At 37.1% G+C, this 15,190-nt stretch overlaps 1 protein-coding gene across 3 annotated transcripts in view; it reads left to right on the plus strand.

Moving 5' to 3' along the window:
* LOC123878977 overlaps positions 1-15,190 on the plus strand; it is a 40,265-nt gene that overhangs the window by 3,548 nt on the left and 21,527 nt on the right. For 2 of the 3 annotated variants that reach the window (XM_045926386.1, XM_045926387.1), the window contains exon 2: positions 225-470. In XM_045926386.1, the coding sequence (XP_045782342.1) occupies positions 406-470 (65 nt within the window). In that variant the 5' untranslated portion in view covers positions 225-405. Of the gene's footprint in view, positions 1-15; positions 471-15,190 lie in introns of those variants that run through there. The other variant, XM_045926385.1, reaches the window with a different exon arrangement.

Raw genomic sequence — 15,190 nt, forward strand, 5'->3', positions numbered from 1 at the left:
AATTAAATTAATTTACAAACCGCAATTAATATTTTTGGTTTGATTTTGATTTCCTACCCCGCTTGCTTGTGATTAACTTGTAAATATGTAATTTTAAACTTTAAATAGGTGTAGTGCGTGTTTATTTGTTTTTTTTTAAAACTTGAGTGGAAAATTTTAAATATAGAACTAGTTTAGATACTTTTTAAGTTGTTAGCGAGAAGGATTTATTGTCTTTTTTATAGAGCTAAGCATAGAGTCCTGTATCGGCCAGAGACAGCGTTCCAAATATAAACCCAGTGCTATTCCACATTTAAATTAAGAACCAAGTGAAGTGTTGGAACGTGTCATGTTCCATGTTCAAACTCTAAGAACGTAGACAATAGTTTTTTTTTTAAGTTTTGAGATCCATGGTTTTTGGACGCAATGGGGAAGAAGAAGAAACCTAATGGGAAGAAAGGTGCGAATAGATTCTTTCGCTGGATACGAAGGTATAGATTTTAATTTTTTTTTATTTGTGGTTTTGGAATAACTTTACATTAATGTTTTTTTAATACTTAATAACTTTACCTACTTTTGTAGAGTTCCTAATTTTGTTTGATTTTCATGATTTTAATCAATTTAATAAATAATTTAGGTATTGAATAAGTGCATGTTAAATGTGAATTACTAAACATCAACGATTGCCTTTGATTTTTCTTACTAAACAATTTTAACAATGATGCCTACTTACTTAAGATACTTGGTTATCTAAAACACCTATATCGGCAATTATAACAATATCTTATTAAACAATTATTATACCATAGATATGTTGTTACGTTATAGTTAGTACAAAATTAGGATTAGGAAGCGGACGTTCTAACTACTAGGCTATCATAGCTTACAATACGAACTAACTAGATTTTAAACATCTCAATTCCCTCACTTCCTGTTTTCCGACTATTCGGAAGATCTAGATCTTTACGAACGAAACAATAACTATGACATAACCCTGTAATTGCCCATTGTAACGTATCCGGCCATTGAATACAGTTACCACAGTACTGTCAGCATCCGAGGGCTTGATTATTATCATCTTTTGAATCATCATACACCTCTCTATCCGTCCGTACTAATATTATAAATGCGAAAGTGTGTCTGTCTGTTTGTCCGTTTGCTAGCGTTTCACGGGCCAACAAATTGGCTGATTTTGATGGTACAGAGTTAGCTTACATCCTGGGGAAGGACACAGGCTTTTTATCCTGGAAAACCAAAGAGTTAGATGGGATTCTTAAAGTTTTATCCGTTCAACAGATTTACATGAAAAGCACTGAGGTAGCTTGCGTCCCAAAAATTGACATACCTATGCAACTTGTACGCGGGAAAATCAAAGAGTTCCCGTGGCATTTTAAAAAACCTAAATCCACGCGGACGAAGTCGCGGGCATCATCTATTAACAAATAAAAGGGGTAATTATCTGTTCTTATAAGCATCACACAGCTCCACCTAACAGATCGTTGCCACATCGTTGCTATGCACATTGTTTTTAACCCCCGACCCAAAAAGAGGGGTGTTATAAGTTTGACGTGTGTATCTGTGTATCTGTCTGTGGCATCGTAGCTCCTAAACCAATGAACCGATTTTAATTTAGTTTTTTTTGTTTGAAAGGTGGCTTGATCGAGAGTGTTCTTAGCTATAATCCAAGAAAATCGATTTTACCGTTTGAAAGTTATCAGCTCTTTTCTAATTACTGTAACCTTTACTTGTCGGGGGTGTTATAAATTTTAAATTTACACTTGTGTTTACATAAACCTAAAATTCTTTTACGTTTTAACTGTCGAAAGTAGGTACCTAATTAACATTCGACCCGAAGCAATAAACTCGTATCGTTAACAGAAAAAACACGAGGTAACACCAAAAAAGTAGCATCTGCTTTGAACTAATCAACACTTCCAATGTGGCACGCGCCAACATCAACAAAACATACCAAAGACCAACGTACGGTTAGCATAAAACACACTTTTGATTTTGTCTTTTGAAAAAAAAATGTTCCTATAAGTACCTTACTACTTCTTTAGATGAAGCCCACGAATTAATGCGGTGCGATTTTTCGGGATAAATAACCGGCCAAGTGCGAGTCGGACTCGCGCACCGAGGGTTCCGTACTTGGGTATTTTTTCCGACATTTTGCACGATAAATCAAAAACTATTATGCATAAAAATAAATAAAAATCTGTATTAGAATGTACAGTAAAGCCCTTTCATAGGATACACACTTGGTATAGTTATCTTAGTTTGAAAATTGAAACACATTTTCATTTTTTTTTTGTGATGTAACCACTGCGGTTTTCGGATGTTTTCCTTTACTTGTGCTATAAGGCCTACCTACCTACCTGCCAAATTTCATCGTTGTAGGTCAACAGGTTTCTTGATAGACACGACAGACGGACAGACACACAACAAAGTGATCCTAGGTTCCATTTTTCCTTTTGAGATACGTCACTCTAAAAATTATAGTTAGTACACCACTTACAATGAAAAATATTAAAAATAGCTAGTGTCTGTCAGTCTGTCACGAATCATAACCCATCCGTTATACAGATTTTACGCAAGGCTACAGAAATAGCTTGTATCCTGCGATATCTTTTTATCCTGAAAAAACCGGTCCGAGTCCGATTCGCACTCGAAGAGTCCCTTTTTTAACCCCCGACCCAAAAAGAGGGTTGTTATAAGTTTGACGTGTGTATCTGTGTATCTGTCTGTTGCATCGTAGCTCCTAAACTAATGAACCGATTTTAATTTAGTTTATTTTTGTTTGAAAGGTGACTTGATCGAGGGTGTTCTTAGCTATAATCCAAAAAAATCGGTTCACCCGTTTGAAAGTTATCAGTTCTTTCCTAGTTACTGTAACCTTCACTTGTCGGGGGTGTTATAGATTTTTAATATACACTTGTTTTCTCTTGAGATATTGAACCCTAAATATCAGAGTTCGGAAAAACCTAAATCCACCCGGATGAACTCGCAGGAATCATCTAGTATTTGCTACATTTGTATGTAATTCCATTTCAAAATGGTATCTTGTCTTGTCGCGACAAAGTTCAGGCGACAAGACAAAATAGTTTCGAAACAAAACGTCCATTGTATGATCTTACGGTAAAATATGCCATAGTAGTTAGTACAGTCAATGCGTCTGGGCCGGGTCCTCCCTTTTTCACCCCTCTACTTCGCCCACTTTTCCTTTCCAACGTACGGTAAATTTTTCAAACTACGTAATCATTGATGGTTAAGTGTACGCTTAGTTGAAAGAAGTTGGTTTAAAGCAAGCATTGGATTGGGTGTATCATGAACAGTATGATAGTTAATGTAGTGAAACGTTTTATTTGATCGTTAGTAGTGAGTACCAGGGCGACCACGTCATATTGTTGTTCCGCCCACGGGCTATAGGACGTGCGCGCGAGTTTTTAAGGAAATTAAATGTCTTGTGTTTTTTATAAGGTGTTATGCAAGGAAGTACTTTAGTGCCTAAGTTCTTGATAACCCATACTTAGCAATTCATACGACTTATGAAGTGTCAATGAACTATAGAAAGTGAAATATACGTGTACGTTCATAGAAATGTGTGTTTGTTAGTTATGAATGAAATATTACGAATTGCAAATTAGTTAATCATTCATTGTATTTTGAGTAAGGATAATAAAGTGACTTTTAATAAGAAACTTTTTGACATTGAAAATTTTTGGGAAAATGATTTGAAGAGCAGTTTTTTGAAAACAAAATGAATGAGATGTGTAAGTATTGGAGTTTATTTTATTCTTAAACCAAATAAGAGTTATATCGATTGGTTTGAAAAATACAATATTTATATACAAATGACTAAGCGGTGTAAAAAAAGGAAGTAGGTCAAATATTAGAAAACTGAAAGTAATTTTTACCATTATAGCAATAGAGTTGCAATTTGGTAGAACGATAAAACTGTTAAACCATAGAATCATGATGAGAATAATAATATATTTTTTAATGCATTTCTTTCATATGTAATTCATAAATATTTTTTTATGGAATGTGAAGATGGAGAACAAAAAAGAGAAATGCTTTTATATTAGATAGGAATCTTATAAGAAAGCTATTCAATTTAAAATCTGTAGAGTCATCTCACATCAACGTGATAAATTATTCGTTTATTCATGAATATTTATTGATTTTGATTGAATTGTTATTTTAGAAGATGAAAAAGTAAAAAAAACTCATAGATTTTTGAACAACAAAAAACAGATTTTAGCAATTACTTACTACAATTACTATTTATATTATTATTGACGAGTATTAATAATTTCATAATAAAATGATCTAATATTATATATGTTAAAAAAAAAAACGGTATTGATTGTTTGTTTATCCTCAAAACCAAAGAGCCTCGATTGCTCAACGGTTGAGGAGCAGACTGAATTCCGAAAGGTCGGCGCGGCGGTTCAAACCCCACCCGTTGCACTATTGTCGTACCCACTCCTGGCACAAGCTTTACGCTTAATTGGAGGGGAAAGGGGAGTATTAGTTATGGTTAGCATGGCTAATATTCTTTATTTACAAAAAAAAAAAACGGGATTTTTAAAAACCTACAACTACGCGGACTAAGTCATGGGCGTCATTTATCTATACTTATATTTATAGAGGTAAAGTTTGTAAGTTTGTTTGTAGGAAGTAATCTCTGGAACTACTGAACCGGATTTGAAAATTCTTTCACCAGTAGAAAGCTACATTATTCTTGAGTGACATAGGCCACATTTTAATTTTCCAAATATTAGAGATCCCTACGTAAATTGTAATAAGCTACCCGTGCGAACCCGGACCGGGTCGCTAGTCACACTTCACACTAAGCGAAAGTTTGGGTGTATGTTTGTTACTCCTTCACTCACAAGCTACTTAACTGATTTGGCTGAAATTTGGAATGGGAGATAGATAATATCCTGGATTAGCACATAGGCTACTTTTCATCCCGGAAAATCGAAGAGTTTCCACAGCATTTTGGATAACCTAAATCCACGAGGACGAAGCCGCGGGCATCAGCTAGTACTCTGATGAAAATGAGGACATAAGGTCATTGAAACAATAGAAGATGTACCCGTACCTACCAAAAAATGATGATCGACGATTATCTTTAGAACCTTGATCGAGTTGAAACAATACAATATCGATTATATCGATTAATTTATGTAGGAGACTAGCCGATGCCCGCGACTTCGCCCGCGTAGATTAAGGGTTTTTGGGATTCCCGTGAGAACTCTTTGATTTTCCGAGATAAAAAGTAGTCTATGTGCTAATCCAGGATATTATCTATTTCCATTCCACAGCCAAATCCGTCAAATAGTTTTTGCGTGAAGGAGTAACAAACATACACACACACACACATACAAACTTTCGCCTTTATAATAATCTCCATTCCAAATTTCAGCCAAATCCGTCAAATAGTTTTTGCGTGAAGGAGTAACAAACATACACACACATACAAACTTTCGCCTTTATAATATTAGTGAGATAAGCAATCTATCTCAATTTTAATAAATTCATCAAATCGACGTGGGGTTTAGGGATCTGCATGCAGAAGGTAAAAACCGGTCAAGTGCAAGTCGGACTCGCACATGTAGAGTTCCGTACCATCGTTCAAGATACATATTACGACACTATGTATAGTTCGTAACAGGTTGAGATATAACAGGTAATCGGGGTATGAGGCGAGGGGATGCCTCGCACCCCCGCGCTCGCCCGTATCAGATCAGCGCGGGGGCTGGGCGGGTGTGCGGGGCGTTTCGTGTCCGATTGCCATTTGAACCTGTCGTGTACTATACTTTCAATTTTTTTTTATTTGCATGGCTGTCATTTTGAAATTATTTGTTGTTACAGCGGCTATAGAAATACAACTAATGCATTTTTTTTTCTCTCGTCTGGCTTTACACTGATTAGTCAATGTCAAGTTTGTAGTTATTTACAAGTTAGGGAAACTATATGTATAAGTATGGACTTCGTCTGTGCCGGCGCCCGCCGACATATACGCGGCGCCCCTTTAGAGCGCTTCTCCGGAGTCGGGTCCATCACCAATAAACACCAGCAGAACACAAAAACCGGCCACTTCTAACAAAAAACACTCCAAAAAGTCATAACACGCGCGCCAGCAAACGCCACCACAGACGAAGTCCTAATGCATTTTGAGAATGGGCTCGTCATTATTTAGGTACCTATACTCTTTGTGTCAACTGTCTCATGAACAGCACAGTTCACGACAGTTCGGGAACTTGTAACAAAACGTAGAAGCTTCGACGTCACTGGCAGGCGTCAAATGTTAGTACATTTAACGTAGGTAGCCCTAATACATTATGACTACCTGCCTAGGTGAATAGGAGACAATAGGACTACAGTCCTCTTTTCTCCTATTCACTCTAGTTGTCTCTGGTAATAAATAGGTAGAGAGTTAAAAATTCTGTTGCCGCTATCTATACCAACAGATAATACAAATAACCTTTCCTTTCGGCTTTGCCGGTAGTCGGGTAATTAAAAATGTCATTTCTTGTACGATGGTACGGAACCCTACGTCTGCAAGTCCGGCTAGCACTTGACCGGATTTTTATTCCGATTGTCTACCTATCTTTCTAGTTGGATAACACCACGGAACTCTTTATTACGTAGTCGCTATCTCTCAAGGACGTAATAACACTGTACTATAGAATGAAATGCCTGAGTTTATCTCAAAAGAATTTTATCAGTGACTGATTAGGAATCTACAATGAAAGTTTCTTCAGCCCCTCATTATTATCATGATCAACCCATCGCCGGCCCACTACTAAGCACGGGTCTCCTCTCCGAATGGGAAGGGTTTAGGGCGCCTTCAAACTAGCCGCAAAGTGGCCGCGCGGAGGCAGCGCGGTTGCAGAAGAGGGGTCTCTCCGTCACTCGCTCCATACAAACGTAGTTCTAATTTCGTTTGAATATCAAGCAACCAAAGTCCATGAAATTTTGCAACAACTAATATCTATGCCTGTGGTTTTCCAGATTTCTGTTAAAATATTCGGTTTCAAAGTTACACGGTCTTAAAAATTCACATACAAATCTTTGAGCCCCTGTAATTTTAAAACTACATATTTTAAAAAAAATCTAAAACACCACAGGCACAGATATTAGTTTCTAGAATATGTCTGCAAAATTTCATGGACTTTGGTTGCTTAATATACAAATGAAATTGGAACTACGATTGTATGGAGTAAGTGACGGAGAGAGCCCTGTTAATCCATATCTCGATCGAAGAAATGACGCGCGGCTGTACCGATGCAGTTGCGCGTTTTTATTTATATGAATTTACAAACAAACACACTTTCGCATCACACTAATATTATTAACTAGCCGATGCCCGCGATTCCGCCCGCGTGGATTTAGGTTTTTCGAAATCCCGTGGGAACTCTGTGATTTTCCGAGATAAAAAGTAGCCTATGTGTTAATCCAGGATATTATCTATCTCCATTCCCAACCAAATCCATTTAGTAGTTTTTGCGTGAAGGAGTACCTAACAAACATACACACACACCTACACACAAACTTGCACCTTTATAATATTAGTGTGATTGTATTTGTGTGTATGTTCGTTACTCTTTCACGCAAAAACTATTGGACGGATTTGGCTGAAATTCAGAATGGAGATAGATTATATACCTTGGATTAACACATAGGCTACTTTTTATCCCGGAAAATTAAAGTGTTCCTGTGGGATTTAAAAAAAACATATCCACGCGAACGAAGTCGCGAGCATCAGCTAGTTTATATTATGGGTGGTGATTTGTGAAGTTATATAATTTATCAAACACGCTGTATACCAAACAATACCAAGTCAGTCCGAAGTAATTTGACGAGCAACGAACTCGAATAATAACGGAGCAAGCAATTTAGTCAATCCAGTTCAAGATCCAGATAAACTGGGGTCCACATCTTTCGATTGTTGTAGTTGAGGTTTTTGTATAATGCAACTATTTCTTTTGTTTTGCACTAGGGTCTAAGCAACCCATTCTGGCTTCATCTGTACATATAATTGAGTTCCGCACCTCAAAAAGAAAAACGAAACCCTTATAGGATCACTTCGTTGTCTGTCTGTCGTGTCTGTCAAGAAACCTATAGAATACTTCCCATTGATCTAAAATCATGAAATTAGGCAGGTAGGTAAATCTTATAGTACAAGTAAAGGGAAAAATCCGAAATCGAGAATTTGTGGTTATATAACAAAAAAAAATTAAAATGTATTCATGAACAAATAATTATTATTTTCAAAGTAAAAAAAACTGTATCAAGTGGGGTATCATATATATGGGGGCTTTAAAACGATTTTTATGTAATAGTTTTTGATTTATCGTGCAAAATGTTGGCAAAAGACCTGAGTACGGAACCCTCGGTGCACGAGTCTGAATCGCACTTGGCCGGTTTTTCTAAAAGGAAAAGCTGACTGACAGACTGATTAATTCATGTGATCAACGCACAGCTGAATCTGTTGGACGGATCGGGCTGTTTGGCATGCAGGTACCTACCTGTTATGACGTACACATCCGCTAAGAACGGATATTTGAAAATCCAACCCCGCGAAGACACACATAATCTCGTCACACTAATCACATCACGTTAATATTATAAAGGCGAAAGTTTCTGTGTATGTATGTGTGTATGTTTGTCACACTTTCACGCAAAAACTACTGAAGAGATTTGGCTGGAATTCGGAATGGAGATAGATTACACCCTGGATTAACACAAAAGCTACTTTTCATTCCGAAAAATCAAAGAGTTCCTACGGGATTTCTAAAAACTTAAATCCACGCAGACGAAGTCGCGCGCGTCAGCTAGTAGGATAATAAAGCAAACGGTACTATGATACTTCGCAGTTCCGACAGCACTTCCTGATGTGTTTAACGGTGTAATAACTGAACTGTTATGTGATGGACTATGGTGTCTATACTTAGAGTTTTTATGAGGTTTTTAATGCATTTTTATGACACATAAACTATGTATTCTGATTATTAGGTATTTAACAGGATGTAAACGAGAAGATTATAAATCTGATTAAGGAAATAAAAATTCATAGGCAAACAAGTGTAAATTAAAAATTTAAAACACCCCCGACAAGTGAAGGTTACTAGAAAAGAGCTGATAACTTTCAAATGGCTGAACCGATTTTCTTGGATTATAGCTAAGAACAGTCTCGATCAAGCCACCTTTCAAACAAAAAAAACTAAATTAAAATCGGTTCATTAGTTTAGGAGCTACGATGCCACAGATACACAGATACACACGTCAAACTTGTAACACCCTTTTTGGGTCGGGGGTTAAATACCAACATTACTATAGTTCGCGGCAGATCGATATGGCAATCGGGGTATATTAGGCCAGTGATATAACGCTGTCTCGTTTTAACAGGTTTTTAAGTTTGAGCACAGTCAAAGTTAGCTAGGCTCTATAGATGACTACCGTCTCCTTACCATAAAAAACCATACCATCACACTAATATTATAAAGACGAAATCCACGCGGGCGAAGCCGCGGGCATCTTCTAGTATACCATAAAAAAACCCGCGCCACTCACTCTACCACATCATGGTGTGGAAATGAGTTATTTGGCCAAAACGAGTGTTGGAGTGGGATTTGTGGCGCTCGTACGCTTAAAATTTTGAGTCCACAAAAAATATGACAACAAAAATTGTAGTAAATTGTCTCTAGTTTAATTGTTACATGGCCATTTTTATCGTAAAATGAGTCGGAAAGAAGTTATCGTCAAAAAACTGTTTTTGGACGCCATTTTTCCAAGATGGCGGCGCGAGCGGCAAAGATACGAGATGGCAAGATGAAAATCCGGAAAGAGTACGTCGAAGTCTATAAAACCACCAATTTTCAAAACTCCCGGAAAACTTTCCATCTAAAACTATCAAATGACTGGACTACTATACATCTCTAAGACAAGACTAGCTGACGCCCGCGACTTCGTTCGCGTGGATGTAGGTTTTTTAAAAATCCCGTGGGAACTCTTTGATTTTCCGGGATAAAAATAGCCTATGTGCTAATCCAGGGTATAATCTATCTCCATTCTAAATTTCAGCCAAATCCGTCCCGAAGTTTTTGCGTGAAGGAGTAACAAACATACACACACACATACACACAAACTTTCGCCTTTATAATATTAGTGTGATAGTGTGAAGTGTGATAAACTCAACTGAAAGAATGCATTATAATTTCGTAATCAACAGTTAGATGACAATGAACATTCGTTTGGAAATCGTAATTGAGGGTCACCCTTGACTCTGAGCTCAATTGACACTCGAAGCACCACTAATTCAATTCCGCTTGTTTCGACAATAGACACGGTTTTTACAATTAAACATGTTACCATTATAACTAACTGGCTGACTGACTGATCCATCAACTACAGCTCAAACTACTGGAGTTATCGGGCTGAAAGGCGTCCAGATGGCTATTGTGATGCAGACATCCGCTAAGAAAGGATTTTTGAAAATTCAACCCCTGAGGGGGTAAATTAGAGGGCTTTGAAATTTGTATAGTGCAGCTAGTCCATATTTCCATATTTTATTTTTATATTATACTAGCGACCCGCCCCGGCTTCGCACGGGTGGACATTTATTTTTTCTATTTTCCGGGATAAAATATAGCCTATACGGATTCGGAAGAATCCCTCTAAGTAATGGTAAAAGAAATTTTGAAATCGGTCCAGTAGTTTTTGAGCCTATTCAATACAAACATACAAAAATACAAGAATACAAAGGTTTCCTCTTTATAATATTAGTATAGAAATGCGAAAGTGTGTCTGTCTGTCTGTGTGCTACCTTTCACGGCCCAACAGTGTAACCGATTCTGACGAAATTTGGTACAGGGTTAGCTTATATCCCGGGGACAGACAAAGGCTACTTTTTATCCCGAATCAACCAAAGAGCTCCCGCGGGATTCCTAAAGACCCATTCACTTAAACGATTTGTATGTTTGGTACCGAAGTAGCTTGCGTCCCTGTAATCGAAATAGGCAACTTTTTATCCCGGAAAATCAAAGTTCCCACGGGATCTATAAAAATCTAAATCCACGCGGACGAAGTTGCGTGCATCCTCTAGTAATATATATACCTACTAGCTGACGCCCGCGACTTCGTCCGCGTAGATTTAGGTTTTTCGACATCCCGTGGGAACTCTTTGATTTTCCGGGATAAAAAGTAGCCTATGTGCTAATCCAGGATATTATCTATCTCCATTCTGAGTTTCAGCCAAATCCGTCCAGTGGTTTGTGCGTGAAGGAGTAACAAACATACACACACACACACATACAAACTTTCGCCTTTATAATATTAGTGTGATAGTGTGATGCCCATAATCTGTGGTAGGTACCAGAATTCAGACTAGAGACGAATCAATTTTCACGCATACATATAAAAGTGATAGACACAGACCGCATCAATAATAATAAACTGTAACATAAAACCGTTAGAAAGTGTTCTCATGACGAACAATCCCATCTAGTGTTTCATTACATTAGAGCTGGTAGCTCGTAAACTTTCGATATCGTAGAAAGTGTAGCATTTTACACGGAACACACGTTTTTATAAGCTTTATAAGTTTCACTTGTTAGATTGCAACTTTGTATGAGTTTTAAATTTTAATGTACTTAGCACATCGTTATTGCTGTAATGGACATAAACAAGTTCGCTGGAAGAGACGTGCCATAAAAAATCAAATTTTTTTACCCGACTGCGGCAAAGCCAAAAGGATTGGTTATGATTTTAGCAGTCTATGTATGTATGTATGTGGATATGTATGTTTGTATCCAGATTCTGTGTGTTCCACTGCAGCGCCTAAATTACTGGGCCGATTTTGATGAATGAGGTGTCAATCGATTCGTCGTAAAGGTCCGGGTGACATAGGCTACACTTTATACGAAAAAAATTGATCTAACGGATGTTACATGAATAAAAGTGGTTGGAATACAATACCAAAATTTTTTTTGCTATTGTATCGAGTGGGGTGTGAAATAAAAAAAAACTGAAATATCCTTTTCCCCTTTCTTTAATTTTTATTATATCCTTTACCGTCAGGTTCCCTGGAAGAGATCGCTATTTTAGCTATAAGGTCGCCTCTTGTATAAAGATCTATTTTGTTATGTTTCCTACGGCCAACAACGCGATATTCAACGGCGTTTCCCGTTAAACGTAGATTTAGCCACGATCAACGTACAACGACATTTACAATGCCGCTTGGCGTTTGGACGATTTTAACAACAATTCAATTGGCATTAGACGTTAACCGTTCAAATGTGGCCACTCAGTTTAACGCGTTGATTATCGCGATAATTATGGCGTTGTTGGGCATTGACGTAAACCTTAATGTATTTTTTAATTCTAATATCTTTAAGGGGCTTTTATAGGTGTCCTACATGCCAGCCCTATCGTAACGAATTAAATTAAAATAGTTAAACCTAAAACTACATCAATTTTAGAAAATCACTGACAAATTCAGACACTTTCATAGCCGAAACATTCAAAGGTTCGTTTAAAATACAGGCTGCAACATTACAATGACCTCCCGAACGAATTTTATCCATGCGGTCTCTGTTTAACATGTGTAATTTTTCTTTTCTTTAAAATTAACGCAATTTTCCTTAGATCTCGCCGAACTACCTACCTAATTAGGTATATTGATAAATCTAAAGCCACGCAAAGTCACTGGCATTATTTAGTCCCTATTAACCCTTTTACTGCCAAGGCACTTTCATGTAGGCAAAGCGAGGCACGACAAACATTAAAGACCACTCCTCTGTAAATGATTGCCTTTCCGTTCTTTTTAAATGGACATACTACGTCAGACCACTTTCTTAATTGAAAACAATGCATTGTTTCACGTGACCACTGTGTGTCTGTGTATCTAAATTCTAAATGATCTAAATATATAAAAGGCAAAGGTGACTGACTGATTGACCGCACAACGCACAGCTCGAACTACTGAAAGGAATGGGCTTGCAGGTAGCTAAGATGGAAGCGGGATAACCTGGAAGGGGTATGGCAGTTTATATTAAACTCATACCCCTTTAGTTTCTACACAGCATCGTACCGGAACGCCAAATCGCTTGGCGACACGGCTTTGCCGGTAGGGTGGTAACTAGCCACGGCCGAAGCCTCCCACCAGACTAGACCAGAGAAATTATAAAATTCCAGACCCCTGCTTTATTGAATACGCGAGATTTATTAACCCATATTGTATTTTCGCAATTACGGGTCTCTGTCATGCCCTGAAATACGGGGTAACTCGAAAAATACAGGGCATCTGGCTAGCCTACCTGTACTATTTTGTGTTCTGAGCTATTGCCTAATCTATATACTGTAGAGATCAGACAGAAATATATAAAAACCTTCATCTTTTTTATGAAGTCTATGTAAAAAATAGCTTCACGATACAAAAGGTCACTGAACCCGTGAAATAGAGTTCGTGACTCAGGTGATTTATTTTGAACGCTTTGCTAACTACGGCTTAAGCAAATTTCAACCGTATGCCTTGAGCATTAGGTCTATATTAAGTTTTGTGATATTTTAGCGTAGATAATTTGTTTGATAAAATTTCGAAGGCCCAGTCTCAGACATGTTGATTGATTAATTGATGGTTAAGTTATAAACTAATGATTTTAAGCTTATTTCGTGGTTTAACGACATTTAAGTTATAGTATAGCTAAACATGGTCGCTAACTAAAATACACCAAAAGGCAGACAAACAATTTTACTCTAATATTTAAGACGATCGCAGTCGGGTTTTAGTTTTCAACTTTATTTTGATACTAGCTGATGCCCGCGACTTCGTTCGCGTGGATGTAGGTTTTTTAAAAATCCCGTGGGAACTCTTTGATTTTCCGACTCTTTGATAGTAGCTTATATGCCAATCCAGGGTATAATCTATCTCCATTCTAAATTTTAGCCCAATCCGTCCAGTAGTTTTTGTGTGAAGGAGTAACAAACATACAGACACACACACACATACACACAAACTTTCGCCTTTATAATATTAGTGTGATATTTACCCATCGGTCCTAACCTTAGCTTGCCGGGTTGTTACAGATATACAAAACACCTTCTAATTTAGTAACAAAATTTGATCGATAAAAGATTTTTTTTCTGTACTTATTCAAGTTTGCGTGTCTGTCTGTAATAATCCCAAACGTTATTCAGACGAGGAATTAACCCAAAACGATTTTGAATTGATCGATTATAGTTGCAGCCGATAAAAAAGCAGTTAATTGCACAAAACAGTTCCCGGAGTGGTAGATAACCAAATTAGGTGTGAATTATAGTTAGTTATGAACACAAACGTAAGACCTACCTTTCACTTATTATGTAAATTAAGTGAATAATTAAAAGTTTAAAATCTAGAACACTTTAATGCCTAGCTTATTTGGACTTAACAGGGCTCTCTCCGTCACTCGCTTCATACAATCGTAGTTCCAATTTCATTTGAATATTAAGCAACCAAAGTCCATGAAATTTTGCAGACATATTCTAGAAACTAATATCGGTGTCTGTGGTGTTTTAGATTTTTCTAAAAATATATATGTAGTTTTAAAATTACAGGGGCTCAAAGCTTTGTATGAAAATTTTTAAGACCGCGTTACTTTGAAACCGAATATTTTAATAGAAATCTGGAAAACCACAGGCATAGATATTAGTTTCTAGAATATGTCTGCAAAATTTCATGGACTTTGGTTGCTTAATATTCAAATGAAATTGGAACTACGATTGTATGAAACGAGTGACGGAGAGAGCCCTCTTAAGACTCCAATCGTGACCTCTTGCGTTTAAAATTTAAATCAATTTAATATCACTGAAGGAAACATCATTTTTTAAGACGCAAGGTGTTTCCATTGGTCTTCCTCTCCTCTTTTGCTCTCATGCATATTTAATAATGCACATAACTTAACTAAGTATGTTACATAAATACTTAGTAACATATCACCTAGATCTAGTACTGAGAATTATAAGAAACTAGGGAATGCCCGCGACTTCGTCCGCGTGGATTTAAGTTTTAAAAATCCCGTGAGAACTGTTTGATTTTCCGGGATAAAAAGTAGCCTATATGCTAATCCAGTGTATAATTTATCTCCATTCTAAATTTCAGCCCAATCCGTCCAGTAGTTACTAACACACACACACACACACACACACACACACACACACA

The sequence above is a fragment of the Maniola jurtina genome, chromosome 27 (genome assembly GCF_905333055.1).
Source record: "Maniola jurtina chromosome 27, ilManJurt1.1, whole genome shotgun sequence".
Lineage (NCBI taxonomy): Eukaryota > Metazoa > Arthropoda > Insecta > Lepidoptera > Nymphalidae > Maniola > Maniola jurtina.